Genomic DNA, 16,696 nt, shown 5'->3' with positions numbered 1-16,696 from the left:
AAAAAAAAAAAAAAAAAACCTTTCCTCTAGGGAAAAAGAAAGTCAATGAAAGGGGACAGGAAGAGACAGGACTTACCTTATCATGCCTGATCATAAGAGATGTCTTGGAGCCCAGGGCAGAGAGGATGCCCGCAATCTCCACAGCAATGTACCCGGCCCCCACAATGACGCTGCGGCTGAAAGGAAAGCAAAAGGCGACCATTTCTTAAACTGATTTGGAACGGTGTTAGGTGCACAGACTCCCATGTGTCCCTCAGCGCCTCTGCTCAGCCTCCACAACCGTTAACCGTTATGAGCAACATGGTGCACCTGTGATTCCAGCCTGTGAAAGCAGCGGCAGCCTGGTGCAAGCTCCAGGGCATCCAGAACTACACAGCAAGACCGCATTCACAATCAGAACAAAACAGAATTTCCCTCATAGAAGAAAGATGTTGTTATTTGCATTTAAGTTCCTTGTGTCCTGTTTTCATTCATTCATTTTTTTTTTTAGAGACAGTCTCTGTATCCCAGTTGGCTAATACATAGCTGAGACTAGTCCTCAACTCCTTCCAATTTCCATATGGAAATCTAACAGAACCATTATCTTCAGGGCCAGGGACTTCTCCTTGGTCATTATTCAGTTAATCCTTGTAGCATGATCAAAGGCCAATTTAAGAAAGCCGGTTTAAGTCAGGCATAGTGGCTCATGACAGCAACCCTGGCATTTGGGTGGCCCAGGCAGCAGTTGAACTCAACTTCCTGAATTCATTTTGATCTAACAAAAGAGCTTAAGCTTCTGCTAAATGCTCGAATGAATGTCTGGATCGATGTCGGAGAAATGCTGTCGCTTAAGGCTCTCTTCCAGGCTGAGGCAGAAAGATTTTCAGGCTGCAGGTTTTCCAAGGCTCCCAACATGCCCCGCCCACTGTTGCAACACAGGGGGAAAGTATTTAGAAGAAGAGCCTTCTTTTTTAATGGCCTGAATGAACTCATTCATTAAGCCTGTATTCATATCAATAAAAGTATATTGAGTGGTTCTAAAATACGAAATGGGCAAGTATCTGTAATCGAGCTTGCTCGGGGGTGGGTCTGAGTGAATGTGTATTTATACCATCCAAACACAATGGCGTCATGACCACTCTGTCTGGGTGCTCACTTGCATCACCTCTGTGAAGCCTAAACACTTAGGGTAGATCATGCTGAGACAGGTGAGTGAACTGAGAGTTTGAGTTCAAGACAGCATGGGCAGCTCAGAAAGGGAGGCGGGGCGGGAAAGCGTGAACCGGGTTCCCAGGAGAGAAAGAACACAGCATCCCTGATGTCAGATCTGCTCACCTGGGCAAGTCCTCCAGCTGAAAGAAGCCATCGCTGGTGATCCCCAGGCTGGCGCCTGTGTAGAAAAACACCACAGAGTGATAAACATACCACTTAAACTTATTTTCCAGGGATGAGATAAAGGTTTCACATTGTAATCTAGACTGACCTGGGATTTACTATGTAGCCCAGGCTAGCCTCAAACTCATGGCAATCCTGCCTTAGCCTCCTGAGCATTGGAGATTTGGGGTATGAGCGGTCATGTTTAGCCAGAACCCAATTTACTCAAAAACCAAACAAGTGTCAGAAAATGCACTGTTTTGACAGCTTTGCTAGACCTCTACTGAGAACACGCCTTTCTGGAGTCTACATTTTACATTTATTTCAAGAAACAGGAACAGTGATGGGTAAGGAGATTCAGATTTCCCCAAAGGACCAAGATCCTGTCAGCGTCATGAACAGACTGACAGCCCTGCTCTGCCTCCAACCCCAAGTGAAGGCAGGAAGCCAGCAGCTAGGTCTTGGCCCCCTCCGCCTCCTTCGCCTTCTTCCTCTGTGAGATAAGGCCTCTCTACACAGCCCTGGCTGTCCTGGAACTCACTTGGTAAACCAGACTGACCTCAAACTCACAAGAAAGCTGCCTGCCTCTCCTCCCAACTGCTGAGCTTGAAGGCGTGCACCGCCACCCCCAGCCCCTACCCCACGGCTTCCACCATTTTTCTTCATGACTACACCGAGTGTGTTGCGGTATTGATTCCCCCTCACATATTCCAGTGCCGTGCTTACATCTGTCCCGCTCCGTAGTTTTTCTTTCCATATTTGTCCCTTTTCTGCAACACTCGAGGCCAGAATTTCAAATTTCAGAATTTTTTTCAGACTTGGGGTTATGTCTACGGGGGCATTTTTAAAAAATTATTATTACTGTGAACAGGTGGCCCCGGGCTGTGTGAGAAAGCAGGCTGACCAAGCCATGCGAGGTAAGCCGGTCAGCAGTGTTCCTCCAAGGCCTTTGCATCTGCTCCTCCCTCTTGGTTCCTACTTTTCCTCTGACTTCCCTTGGAGATGAACCAGTCTGTGAGGTGACAGAGACCTTTCCATTTCCTCCCCAAGTTGCTTTTGGTCATGGTGTTTTATCGCAGCAATAGAAACGCTAACTAAGCCGGGTGTTTTGGGAATGCAGCCCGAGATTCAACTGTCCATAATAAACTGGGCATGATGGCATAGGCCTGTCATCCCAGCACTGGGGACACGGAGGCAGGAGGATGAGGAACTCAAAGTAGAGAATGGACTGGAGGCCAGTCTGGCCTTCAAGACCTAGCTGTATGGGAGCGAGGGGCAAGTCACACAAAGGTACTGGTACAACACTTAATTAACTCTGTACATGAAATGAAGGTTTCCTGGGCAGAGCTTTCTGACTGTGGTATGTCAACACTCAAACGTTAGACTTTGGAGCATTTCATAGTCTCACGCTCAGAATAAAGACGTTAACCTGTTCATTTAGAATAAAATCTCAGCCTCTCACCATCTTAGTGAAAGGAGCTGGGCGCCTTCCCCTAATAATCCGGACACCGCCTTGAGCTGTTGATGTGTGACTCTCTCTAACACCTGCCCCGTATCTCATCGGCTATCGGATATACTGCATCTTACCAAATCTAAGTGTCATGGGCATGTGGCACACCCGGGCTGGTCTCAGTGAAGGGTATGTTTTGCAGCACGTCTTTTAACTCGGCAACATACAGCACCTGACTTTTCGTGGGCTCTCTTCAGCCTGTTCCCCCTAATCCAAGTAGAAGGCTTGGTGACCGCCTTCAGAATGGGGCAGAGAGCTCCTGCAGACAGCCACCTTCCAACAGTCTTCAGCCTCGAGATTCTCTCTCCATACAGTCACTGCCAGCTTAGTTTCTGGACATCACACAGATCCTGTCACTGATCATAAGCCAATAATGATCTGCCGCAGTTACGGAAGTCACCGCTCTTGGACTTGAAGAGTCTCCGTGTTTCACTGTAACTTAATTCTAGGCACAGCTCGAAACACTTGCTTCAAGACGTCAGTGCTTGTCCAACTGACTGGCTTGGCTGAACATCCTTCAAAGATGTCTTCATGACAGAGGCTTCTGGCTGTTCTCTCTCTCAGCACATAATTCTAGCAGAGTCCCTTTCTTCCTGGGTCATGCCTGTCTCTGCGGATCCTCCCTACTGTCAGAACACAGTCCGAGCATGGCATCACTCTTCTTAACCCGCAGCATGAATTGTCTGATGCTCTGAGTAAAGCTGGTCACTGCATGGGACTTTAGTCCGCCTTGTTTTTAGGCCCTGCTACAAACCACCAATTAAAGCGGTAAACACCTACCTCAACACACTCTATGCCTTCACCATCTGGTGTCTTAGAAAGTTTACTTTAGAAGTTGTATCTATTTTCATTATTTCAATTAATGAAGGTATATTTTAAATCATTTAAAAAGTGAGGCTGAGCCTGGGGAGGTGATGTATGTGGTTGGCACGTGCGAGATTCTGAGTTCAATCCCCAGTATGGATAGATGGATGGATGGATGGACAGATGCATACATGCATCAGGGGAGAGTACCCTTGAGGGGAGACTGACAGAAGGACTCTTCCCCATCCTATGCCCCTAATCCTCTCTATAGACAGAATCAACTATTAGGTTTCTATTGTTACTGTTTTGCTTTCTGTTATTATTATTATTTTTACTTTATAGGTACAAGTGTTTTACCTGCATGTATGTTTGTGTATATTGTGTATGCAGTGCCTGCAGAGGCTAGAAGAGGGTGCTGGATCCCCTAGAACTGAAAAAGTTGGTCGTGAGCCTATATGTAGGTGCTGGGAACTGAACTCCAGTCCCCTGCAAGAGCAAAAAGTGCCCCTAGGCTCCGAGTCATCTTTTTAGCCCTACCATTAGAGTTTTTAAAATATCACACATATATACTTGTTTTATATATACTATTACATATTTATTATTTATTATATATATTTTATTATTTGCCTGTATCTATGTGCACCATGTGCATGCAGTGCCCATGGAGGCCAGAAGGGGGCACTGGAGCCCCTGGAACCGGAGTTATGGAAGGTTGTAAGCTATTCTGTGGGTGCTAGAATCGGATCTCAGTTCTGCAGGGAGAGCACTGAGTGTTCTTTAACAGCTGGGCCATTGCTCCAGGCCCCCAACCGCATCAGATGTTTAATGGTTTTTTTTTTTTTTGCACTGCTGGAAACTGAACTGAGGCCTCACGCCTGCCTAAGCAAGCACTCTTATCGGCACAGAGAGATAACCCAGACCACCGCAGAAACCCAGACCACCGCAGGAACCCTCTGCATCCTTTTCTCCTTTTGGCGACATCCAACAGCACATTTTATTTTAATTACTTTACTCTTCAGAAGGGAAAGCATGTTTATGTAGCGTGCTGTAGAGGGCAGCCAGCACATGGGAACCACAGGCTCCTTGCCTGTGTTCTTTGGGGTACGGTTTAGTTTTAAAACAGGATCTCACTCTGCAGTCCAGGCTGGCCTCAAACTTAAGGCAATGCTCCTGCCTTAGTCTTCTGTAACGGTTAACCTTGATCATCAGCTCGCCGAATCGGGAACAACTAAGAGCAGTATCTCTGGCAGGTGCTTTCCAGAAGGAGTAACAGGGGAAGGGTGGTACATGTATGTAGGTAAACTGTCATTTGCTGTTTGCGCTGTAGAGAAGTGGACGCTGGAAGTGAGAAGACCTCCCTTGTCCCAGAGACTCAAGTGCTTATGTCTAGGGTCTCCCAAGACTCCCCGTCCTGGGTGAGGCTGAATCACTGCCTCTCTGACAAGAAAGGAGAACAGCTAAAGGTATTTACAACTCTGTGCATTGACAACAGCTAGACAACAAGCCTCTTCCAAGAGACTACTGCTTACTGTCTATCCCATAGCATAGAAATCCCTGCAGCAGGAAGAAGCCTAAAGCTCGGCCTGGGATCTCCCAACTTCTCCGCACAGCCAACTCCACAGGATGTTGTAAGTGCCTGAGGCGACAATGCTCTCCCAGTTACACCATTCTTAATGGTTTCTGCTAGGTGTTGCAGGCATCTGATCTGATGATGGTTTACTCTCTGTTGCTCCTATTTATCTGCTCTGTGCTATTTGTCTTTCTGCTTTTGCTTGCTGCATACTTAACAGATTCACTGTCTAGAAACTGAAGCGACACTTACCAGGTCGGAGGGGAGAGCAGCCCTTCTAGTGGTGGAGGCATAGGTTTTGCTCTCCCCTCCCCTCCCCTCCTTGCTGGTGAGTGCATCTACTATTGTTCTGCTGCTGTGCCACCACCACCCTTCACTGACCGGGGAACACAGCCATTTCAGTCCTCCAGCATGGGCAGAAGCCAGAGGCTCTCTAGGAATACCCTGGGACCTGCAGTGCCAGAATGGAGCTGCTGAGACATCCAGCCTTGTGGACTTAACAGCTACTGGGTGCTCAGCATCTCTGGCCTACAGACAACCTTGGGGGTGCCTGGTGCCTGGAAGGCCAGAAGGTGTTGGATCCACAGGCATGGCAGTTGCAGATAATTCTGAACCACCTTGGTGGTGGTGGAACCTGAACTTGGGTCCTTGGCAAGAGCAGCAAGTGTTCCTAACCACTGAGCTATCTCTTCAGGTTTAACCTTTTCTTTTTTACCCAGTAAACAATGACTACTGGAGTCTGGCTTCACAGGGCTATGACCACCCAGGATTCCCAAGTAAATATTACGGTACTTGAAAATGGTACCTTTGTATTTTTTTCCTCTCTAGCTTTGGGGGTTGTAAACCCTGCTTAAAATTCTAGAAAGAGAAGAATAGGGAAACAACAATAAACAAAAGAATGAATATAAGCTGGCATGGTGCCACAGGCCTATAATCCCAGTGGAGACTGAAGAACCAGGATTTAAGGTCATCGTTTATTACATAGTAACTTCAAAGTCAGCCTGAGTTACATGAGACTATCTCAAAAACAAAACAAACAGGGAAAGATCTATTTAAAGGCATAAATGCACACACCCAAAGTGCTCCTTAAACAAAGTTATCACAAGCTTTGAAGCCAGTCCCTGAGAATTAAAAAAAAAAAATGTATAAAGTGTGCCCACTGTTATGACTTTTGTTGTCAATATGAAAGAATGTAGAATAATACGGGAGATAGACAGGGCCTCTAGACATGTCTGTGAGGGATTAGCTGAATGGGAGATCCACCCACTGTGGGCAGTGCCATTCCCTAGCCAGGGATGTATGGAGAAAGGACTGGGCAAGCAAGCATGCACTCACTGCTCTGTTTCATTGCTATGTTGCGTTGTGCCCAGCTTCCTCAAGTTGCTACCGCTGTGACTTCCCTGCATGGTGGACTGCAATCTCAACTGCGACAAGGAATAAACCCCTTCTCCCTTAAGTCACTTTTGTCGACATTCTTTTAGCACAGCAATAAAAAAAAAATTAATAAAGTCACTATCCAAGACATATAATAGTATGTGGGAGAAAGAATGACTAATGGCTGAGAGTGATTACAGCAGTCTGTTCATGAGTCACCTCTAACATGCAGGCACATGGCCCACAGGACCACCTCTGAGATGCCTGGCTGCTTTAATCTTTTACATCTTGCTATGTAAGAAACAAAAACATGGACCGGGGAGAGCAATTTCTTAACAGGACTTCTCGCTCTTGAATAGTTACTGTCTGTCGAGTCTTAGAAAAAATAGCCTGCCTAACAGCACTCTGTGCCACACCAGGAGCAAAAGGTGACCGTTCTCCATGACTTCTCTTGCTGAGTCCTGGCTCACTCTTAATCATCACTTAGCTAAATGTAGTCTCCAGGGATCGTTTTTTTCTGACCTTTCGCAAGACAGAACCAGCGTAGGCAGATCCCATGATTTGGCTTGTAAACTCCCTGACCTCACCGGGCTTTTGGAAGACTCACCTGGGATCTGGCTCTCATGAGGAACTGTGGGCACACCTCCTGTGGCAATCAAGATGTGTGGAGCAGTAAACTTTTTCCCATTGACTTCCACCGTGGGCTGAGGACCATCTGCGAATGTTGCATAGCCGTGGATAATTTCTATGTGGGACTGCAGAAGGAACACGGACGTTAGCATATTCGTAAGACTCAAAAAGCCAACAAATGAAAACTGCCAAGTTGGGAGTAGCGGTACCTTCCTAAAATCCAGCCCTTGGGAGCAGGAGGCAGCAGGATCAGGTACTTAGGTTACCCCTGGCTACACAGCAAGTTCACTGGCAGTTTAAGCTAGAGGAAACCCCTGTTTCAAAAGACATCTATTCTGCGCAATACATTAGTTCCTAATTTCTTCACCATTCTTAGACCTCATGACTGGTAACGGATACTCGGGAGAGCTCACTGCCAGTCAGTCGGAAGTAAATGTCACGGAGAAATAATGGTGCTATCTTGGGTTAAAACCAAGTAAACAAAACCATGCCTGTCACTCCAAGGAAAAGGCAGTATTTTTGACTCCAAGGGTTGAAGGTGAAAGCCTTACTCACAAAAGACTAAAAAAATTGATATTCCAGAGAGGGAGAGGAACGAGGACAAGGGAGAAGCAAAGGTGAAGGAACATACTCTGGTCAAGAGAGAGATGCAGCCTTTGTTGGAGAGATGGCTCAGAGGTTAAGAGCACTGACTGCTCTCCCAGAGGTCCTGAGTTCAATTCCTAGCAACCACATGGTGGCTCACAACCATCTGTAATGGGATCCGATGCCTCCTTCTGGTGCGTCTGAAGGCAATGACAGTATATTCATACACATAACAACAAATAAATAAATCTTTGGTGGGAAGAAGGTTACAAAACCAAACAAAACAAAAAGCAAACCAGAAAACTACAGTGATGCTCTACTGTGGAAATGAACAGTAATGCTTGACTTGCTCTCAGTGGAACCCAGTACCAGGGGTCACCATGAGGGCAGCCAGCAAGCGTCAGCCAGCTGTGACCTATGTCCTGGCACAGAAAGGTGGACTGTGGAAAGCTAAAGGAGCCACGTAAGTATGTTCACACAAAGGAATGAGTCAACCTTTTTCAGCCTGTCTGGGGCTGAATTCTCTCCTCCCTCCCCATCTCCCTTCCAGGCCTGTTCCTGCAGGCACCTGGCTTAATTAACTGAATTTCACTTAATGCCAAACCCACCAGCACCCTGTTCTAACCCTTCTTAGGGGGCAGCGAGTTTGCCCTGGGAGAAAAAGGGCCAAGTGCTGTGAACACAGGTAACCGTTCGGAGAAAGATCTGCACCACCTGGGGACAGAGCACCAAAGTTTGTTTTGCTGTAGAACCCTACCAGCCATAACATTATCGCCACAGGATCAGTGCATGCTCCACATACAGTGAGACTAAGTTTTGTAAAATGCTCATTTCTCGATCATCTCCCAAGCTCCAACAACTTTCCTGTCTTTTCTTTCTTAAGATTTACCTATTTTTATGTGTATGTGTGTGTTGTTGCATGCATGCATGTGCATCACACATTTATACATGTATATATATTATACATGTGCAGTGCCTGCAGAGGTCAGAGAGAGCAGAGGAACCCGGGACAAGAACCACCATTGTCAGTCACTGTGCAGGTGCTGGGAATCGAACCTGCGTCCTCCAGAAAAGCAGCCAGTGCTCTTAACTGTGAGCCATCTCTTAGGTCCATCTTTTTCTTAAAATTTAGTCAGCCCCACTAAAAAAAATTCCAATAGGAGCTGGACATGGTGGTACAGGCCTTTAATCTCAGCTCTCAAGAGACAGAAGTAGGTAGATTTTTGTGAGTTCAAGGACAGCCAGGGATATCTATATTCTAAGACCTTATAAAGGGGAAGATTGCTGGAGAGATGGCTTAGTGGTTAAAAGGGCTTGCTGTTCTTCCAGAGGATCCAAATTTGGACTTTAGCACCTACGTCAGATGGCTCACAATTGCCTGTAATTTCAGGTCCAGGGCACCTGACATCTTCTTGGCCTTTATGGGCATCTACATGCACACTCTTGCGCACACACACACTCACACACACACATACGCACGCACACACACACATTACATACACTCATGTGTGCTCACACACACATGTACATAAGAATAAGTCTTTAATTTAAAAAAGGTTTCAGGAGAAGAAGGGAGAACAAAAATATTTACTGTAGGCAAATACACCTTTGTCTAATTTTCTTTTTTTTTTTTTTTTTGTCTAATTTTCTTGATAGGAATTTACTTACAAGATTACATTTCCGAGTCATTATGTGGACTGTAAGAAGCTGTTCTGATCAACACTGGATTTCTCAGCTTGTGCTCCTGGCTTTGCCAGCACCATTCTGTCAATCTGTCTCTCCTGGTTTTACTTTCTGATCTAACGGGAGGGACAGACCTACTCAAGATACACATGTGAGCTGAGACCTGGTCCACGGGCCCGGCATACACTCTCTATTTGTAGAAAAGAGACTGGTCTACTGGGTCAAAGGCCTACTCGATCAGTAAGGTCAGCTTCCAAATTATTTATAGAATTTATCAGACATATCCCGAGGCTACGCTTTTGTCTGGTCAGATCTGGTGGCTCCTCCAATGTCAAGTGACTCTCCAGGTTTGGAGGCCAGCACACACACCTTGGTTAAATTATTTTGATAGATGGTGTTCAGACGGCTCACATAGGCGTCCCTCTTCTGCTTGATGACACTGTAAAGAGACGAAAGGCAGTTCTCAGAAACAGCATTTTCTTTCTTCACCCAGTAGCCTGGGCACCAGCCTCCAGCACTCGTGTCAACTAAGAATGAAGTTTGCCACTGTCTGATGACTGTGTCATCCACTGTCCCATATCACCTGCTTCCCAGGTGCTGAGGTCCTGTTCCATCCTGGAGCATGCTCAGATGGCATCTGCAATATCTATGCCTCTTTCAGTGCAGAAAATGAGATGGGTCAGGGACATGGCTGAGTAGGTAAAGATACATGCTACAATTGGGTATGGTGGTGCATGCCTTTAATCCCAACACTTGGGAGGCAGAGGCAGGTGGATTTCTGAGTTTGAGGCCAGCCTGGTCTACAGAGTGAGTTCCAGGACAGCCAGGGCTACACAGAGAAACCCTGTCTCAAAAAAAAAAAAAAAAAAAAAATTAAAAAATATAAAAAATAAAAATAAAAACTCTTTGGGAAATTGATGGCTCTATTAGTTACTGCCAATTAGAGAGTTACACACAGACTGTCATGTTACCCAGAACCTGGAAGAACTGAGAACACGGTCTCCAGCTCATGACCTGCACACCAGTATTCATGGTGGCATGATTCATGACAGCCACAAAGTGGAAACAACCCAAGGTGACCGCACAGGTGACTGGTACCGTGTACAAAAGGATACTATTCAGGAGTAAAGAGTGTGAGCTATGGTTGCCAACTACAGCCAGTCAAACCTTTAAAAAGTGACAGTAGCCAGCCAGGCACGTGCCCTTAATCCCAGCACTCAGGAGGCAGAGGCAGGTGGATCTCCAAGTCTGAGGTCAGCCTGATCTACAGAGTGAGTGAGTTCTAGGACAGCCAGGGCTACACAGATAGACCCTGATTCAAAAACAAACAAACACCAAACAAAAAAACAAAAACAAAACAAAAAAACCCAACCAAACCAAAAGCTGACAATAATCAATATAAATCAGGCATAAAAGGAGATTATATGATTCTACTAAGTATTCTAGCACAGGTCAGGTCAGCTTTACAGACAGCAGAACACGTTGTGTGGGCTGGTAGGGAAGTAGGGCATGAAGAGTTATTGTCTAATATTGTTCAGGATTATGGGAAAGTTCTAGAAACAGGAAAGTGGTACTGTCTGCACAGTAATTGTCTGTGCTGAAAGCCAAACTGTATTTGCAGTGATTAAAGTGGTCAATCTTATGTTGTGCGTAAATACAGGCACACATATGAAACGACACATATGGTACTGGGGACTGAACCCAGGCCTTTACACAATCCAGGCCAGAAATCTGAAGACCAAGCTACAGGCCCAGCCCTGTATGCATTGGGACACAGTAACCCTCACCTCTGAAAACATGGATGGCTAGGGGTCACAAACACCCATCCTGTAAATGGAACCCTGTAAGCGCCAATACTTACTGCCAACTGAATTTACCCTCACAGCTTTGAAAGCCATAATCCACGTGATCGTGCATGAATTCCGAGTGCACGGCTGTGTTCCACATTATCTATTAAAAAAAAGAATAAAAGGAATCACATTTGAGTACTGAAGAGAGACAGAAACTCCAAGTAAAATATTAACAGATAGAAACAAAAACAAAAACAAAGACTGGGGACTGGAGAGATGGCTCAGAGGTGAAGAGCGCCGACTGCTCTTCCAGAGGTCCTGAGTTCAATTCCCAGCAACCATCTGGTGGCTCACAACCATCTGTAATGGGATCCGATGCCCTCTTCTGGTGTGTCTGAAGACAGCAACAGTGTAGCCACATACATGAAATAAATCTTTAAAAACAACAACAACATCAAAACCCAAACAACTAAATACATTAAGATTCAGGACCTGACTAGATGGAATTTAGAGTGGATTCTGAAATATCAGGGAAATGGTGGGCTCCCATCAAGACATTACCCAGCCTACAAGTATGATAAAAAGTGGAATATTAACTGGCCTTGTGCTGGTTCCTTTAAAGTTTTTTTTTTTTTTTTATCCTTGCTTATACTTTTTGTTTACTATCTTATGCTTCTGTTTTAAAATTTACATTTCGGGCTGGTGAGATGGCTCAGCAACTAAGAGTGCCGACTGCTCTTCCAAAGGTCCTGAGTTCAAATCCCAGCAACCACATGGTGGCTCACAACCATCCGTAACAAAATCTGATGTTCTCTTCTGGAGTGTCTGAAGACAGCTACAGTGTACTTACATATAATAAATAAATAAATACTTTTTAAAATTTTTACATTTCTATAAGCTTTGTCCATTTTCATTCAGCCCCAGGAACTGTGAGCTGTAATCTAAAATAAACTCTTTCCTCTTCAGGTCACAGTCACAGAAAGTGAACGGAGACAACTCCTAACTGGTATGTCGTTCTGATCGTGGTTTAGTAAATAGGAACAAGGAGTTTGGAGGGAAGGAGAAACTAGAAATTACCTTTTTGGGTACACATCCAACATTCACCTAGGGGGAAAAAATTAAAAAGACAAAGGTTAACAATAGTCCATTCGGACCGTGCAGAGACTGCCCCACCCAGGCATCCATCCCATAAACAACCACCAAACCCAGACACTACTGCATATACCAACAAGATTTTGCTGAAAGGACCCTGATATAGCTGTCTCCTGTGAGGCTATGCCAGTGTCTGGCAAATACAGAAGTGGATGCTCACAGTCAGCTATTGGATGGAGCACTGGGTCCCAGTGGAGGAGCTAGAGAAAGTACCCAAGGAGCTAAAGGGGTCTGCAACCCTATAGGTGGAACAACAATATGAACTAACCAGTACCCCCAGAGCTGTGTCTCTAGTTGTATATGTAGCAGAAGATGGCCTAGTCGGCCAGCAATGGGAGGAGAGGCCCTTGGTCTTTTGAAGATTCTATGCCCCAGTACAGGGGAATGCCAGGGCCAGGAAGTGAGAGTTGGGGAGCTCTGTGAACTCACTGAAGTACACAGGTACTTGACAGTCCCTTGACAAAGGGCCAGTGGGCACCTAGCTCATTCTCCCAGACCAAAGCTGAGAGAATCACCTTATTTACGAACACAAAACACAGCTTGGTCATTTCCCGGCACAAATTAAAACACAATTTTAAGACTGCATAAAAGCAGGGCGTGGTGGTGCACACCTTTAATCCCAGCACCCGGGAGGCAGAGGCAGGCGGATTTCTGAGTTCGAGGCCAGCCTGGTCTACAGAGTGAGTTCCAGGACATCCAGGGCTACACAGAGAAACCCTGTCTCGAAAAGCAAAAACAAAAAAACAAATCAAAACAAAACAAAAAGACTGCATTAAAAAAAGAAAAGAAAAGAAAGAAAATGCATTTGCAAAGCCTCAAGAGTAGAGTGTCTGAACCTCACCCGACTTGGCCACGCACCCCTGGTACCCCAGCCCTTGGGAGGTGGAAGCAAGAGGACCTGGAATTCAAGGATCCTTAGACACAGAGAAGCTAGCCTGGGCTACATGAGACCTCAACTCAAAAAAATATAAACCAAAACAAAGTCTGACCCTCACTGAATGAGTAACTGTTCTGTGTATACCAGCAGGAGAGCGAGCTGCTTGCGGAGGGAAACCAGACTGAGCTCAGCTTTTAAGGGCAAATGATAGGTCCCCAGGCTGTCTAGACTGGTCACCTGATGCACATTTCATGCAATACTCTTTAGCTGTCTAACTACCAAGTAGGAAGCAGTGATGTTATCTTGGCTGCTGTAAAAAGTTTTAAGACTTAAAAAAGAAGGATATCAACAGTGCATCCCTAAAACCAATTATTGTAGGACCAGTGAGATGGCTTAGTGGGTAAAGATGCTTGCAGCCAAGTTTGACTACCTGAGTTCGATACTCAGGCCCTACGGACATGATAGAACCAACCAGCACAAATGTGTCCTCTAACCTCCACACGCGTACATACCATGGCACCGGCATTTGCACACACGTGTACACACACAAACAAATGCAGTATTTTTTTAAAGACAAGTGTGTTCACAATACCAACTGTGAACTTCTGGTGCCACACATGGACAAACTGGTGATTAGTCAGTCATCAAAAAGCACAAAATTGTAAGGTGAGCGGTATGAAACTTGGGATGCTGAGTCACCATTGCTAACGAAATGGGAGAAAACCTGAGCAGATCCCATAAACTGAATTGGAAGGGTTAGGCGCAGTGGTACAAGGTTGCCATCTCAGCTTTGGGGAGCTAAGGCAGGAGGACTGGGAGTTCAAGGACAGCAGGGTCACATACAGAGTTCAAAGCTAGCTTGGGCAATACATTAGATCTTGTCTCAAAAAACAACAGGACTTAAGGGCTACTTTTGATGATGACACAGGTCTCACTACATAGCTGAGGCTAGCCAGACTCGCCTTGAACTCAGAAATCTGCCTGCCTCTCCCTCCTGTTAAGGTTACTTTTAAGCATTTAGCCCAAAGACATAATTCAGGCCCAGCACAGTGCTACACACCTGTAGCCAGCCTCAGGAGGTGGAAGCAGGATCATGCATTCAAAGCCATCCCTGGCTACCCAAACTTTGAGCTCAGCCCTAAACCACAACAACAATAAGTAAGCCAAGCCGGGCAGTGGTGGTGCACGCCTTTAATCCCAGTGCTTGGGAGGCAGAAGCAGGCGGATTTCTGAGTTCCCTTCTGAGGGAGGGTATGTTCCAAGACACCCAGATTATTCAACCTGTGGATAGGACACACCCTCTACAACGCTTTTACTTATACATTCTCACCTGTGATAAGTGTTCAACTTCTAAAGAAGAATCAGTAACAGCAATAACTGATAATAAAATAGAACAATAAAAATGATAACGTTGTGATAAAAGTTATGTGAACTGGACTTTCAAAACTCCCTCCTCATTGACCACAGGTGCAGTGCCTCTGCAGAAAACAGAGCAGGGGATGAGAGGGATGCTGGGTAATAAACAACACCATGAGACAAACAGAAAGTGGCATAACAAGAGTTACCCCACAGCCCGATTTGAAATGACACAGATGTGTCCATACAGGCGGTCATCTACCACTCTGAGGAGTCTGTTCAATAGTCAACTACACATGCAATGGCGGTCCCCTAAGACATTGCCAGGTGATACTGGAGCCCCACAGTCATCAGAACACATCCCATCCCTGAGCAGCTAAATGTCTATATGTGTGGGCATACCCTAGGCATGCATCGCCGTTCCCCAGAAAGGGAGAAAGCGGTCTTATTTTTGCTCTTTATGCTTTCTATAATGGCCCATTTTTCTCTTGTGTGAGTGTTTTATTTTGTTTCATATTTTGCTGTCTCTTGAGATGGGACTATGTGTATCCTATACTGGCCCTGAACTGCCTATCCCCCTGCCTCAGCTTTCCAAATGCTGAAATTACAGGTGGACACCAACATGCCCTGTTAGAATACAGTTGTTGGTTTTCAGTGTGGCTGGTTTATTGTGTGTGTGTGTGAATGTATGTGTATCTACAGTGGCCCAGAGAAGGTGTCTGGTGTTCTCCATTACCCACCCCTGGACTCCATTCATTTGAGGCAGTTTCCTTACTGAACCAAAGGTTCACATTTTCTTAGGTTAGAAGCTAACATGCCCCAGTGACCCTCCTGTCTTGGCAAAGGCTACCCAGCTTAATACCTGAGAGCTGAAGTCTCCCCCTCAAGAACTACTAACACTATCTGTCCAGGCCAGTTGTGTGTGTGTGTGTGTGTGTGCATGCATGCGTGCACGCGGCAGCATCAAGCATTGTGTTTTAATGCACATAAAACTTTCTAAACATAGTTGTATCGGGGCTTCCAGCTCTGCTGGTCACAGCTATGATGCATCTACTTGGTTTCCCACACATCACAAGAACACGGGCAAGTTCTTAGGATTCTTCCTCTGCATCTTTGTGTGTGGAGCCTGGACCACTCCTGTCTGGTTAAGGCCTTTGCCGTGACACGCTGGAGTCAAAGCCTGCCCAAGTCTCATTACCCCACCCCCCACGCCACCTCCCAGTGTTTGAAAGATGCTGTCTTTTTGTAAAATAATTTTCTCTTCCTCTCATTCTCCAGATTCTACCCGGAATATAGATAGCATCTGGAGTGCACCTAGTACATTGTTATTGTATATTGATATATCTGTATATACCATCAGTATATAGATAGCATCTGGAGTGCACCTAGTACATTGTTATTGTATATTGATATATCTGTATATACCATCAGTATATAGATAGCANATAGCACCTGGAGTGCACCTAGTACATTGTTATTGTATATTGATATATCTGTATATACCATCAGTATATAGATAGCACCTGGAGTGCACCTAGTAAAGTTACATTGTAATGGTACTGCTCACTATTGTCCTGTACCCAGAGAGAGTTAAGGAATGAATGACACTTCTTTATACTCCCAAGCTACCAGGCTTTTGTTCGTTTATTTTCCTCTAGAAAGAGATAGGTAAGAGCACTGACTGCTCTTCCAAAGGTCCTGAGTTCAAATCCCAGCAACCACATGGTGGCTCGCAACCACCTGTAATAAGATCTGATGCCCTCTTCTGGCGCATCTGAAGACAGCTACTGTGTGTACTTACATATAATAAATAAATAAATAAATAAACAAACGATAGGTCACTACCTGTCTAGTTTTGATCTCAGACTTTTTTCTTCTTAACTTGGCATGTAAACTGATGGAACTCCTTAGGGAATTCACACACACACACACACACACACACACACACACACCATTATACTTTGCTTTCATTTATCCTCCCTCCATGCCCCACCTCCACTGTTTTCTCTCAT

The 16,696-nt window shown here is 45.4% G+C and overlaps 1 protein-coding gene across 1 annotated transcript in view; it reads right to left on the bottom strand.

Annotated features, from left to right (window-relative positions):
- Positions 1-16,696, bottom strand: part of Gsr (glutathione-disulfide reductase) — a 44,123-nt gene that overhangs the window by 17,160 nt on the left and 10,267 nt on the right. The window contains exons 2-7 of the mRNA XM_021170345.1: positions 12,377-12,403; positions 11,371-11,459; positions 9,879-9,948; positions 7,219-7,366; positions 1,315-1,369; positions 77-176 (exon numbers count right to left, since the gene is read on the bottom strand). Coding sequence (XP_021026004.1) covers positions 77-176; positions 1,315-1,369; positions 7,219-7,366; positions 9,879-9,948; positions 11,371-11,459; positions 12,377-12,403 — 489 coding nt within the window. The remainder of the gene's footprint in view (positions 1-76; positions 177-1,314; positions 1,370-7,218; positions 7,367-9,878; positions 9,949-11,370; positions 11,460-12,376; positions 12,404-16,696) is intronic.

Source organism: Mus caroli, chromosome 8 (genome assembly GCF_900094665.2).
Source record: "Mus caroli chromosome 8, CAROLI_EIJ_v1.1, whole genome shotgun sequence".
NCBI lineage: Eukaryota > Metazoa > Chordata > Mammalia > Rodentia > Muridae > Mus > Mus caroli.
Note: the sequence above shows the minus strand (reverse complement) of the source record. Positions and strands in the feature narration are given on the sequence as shown.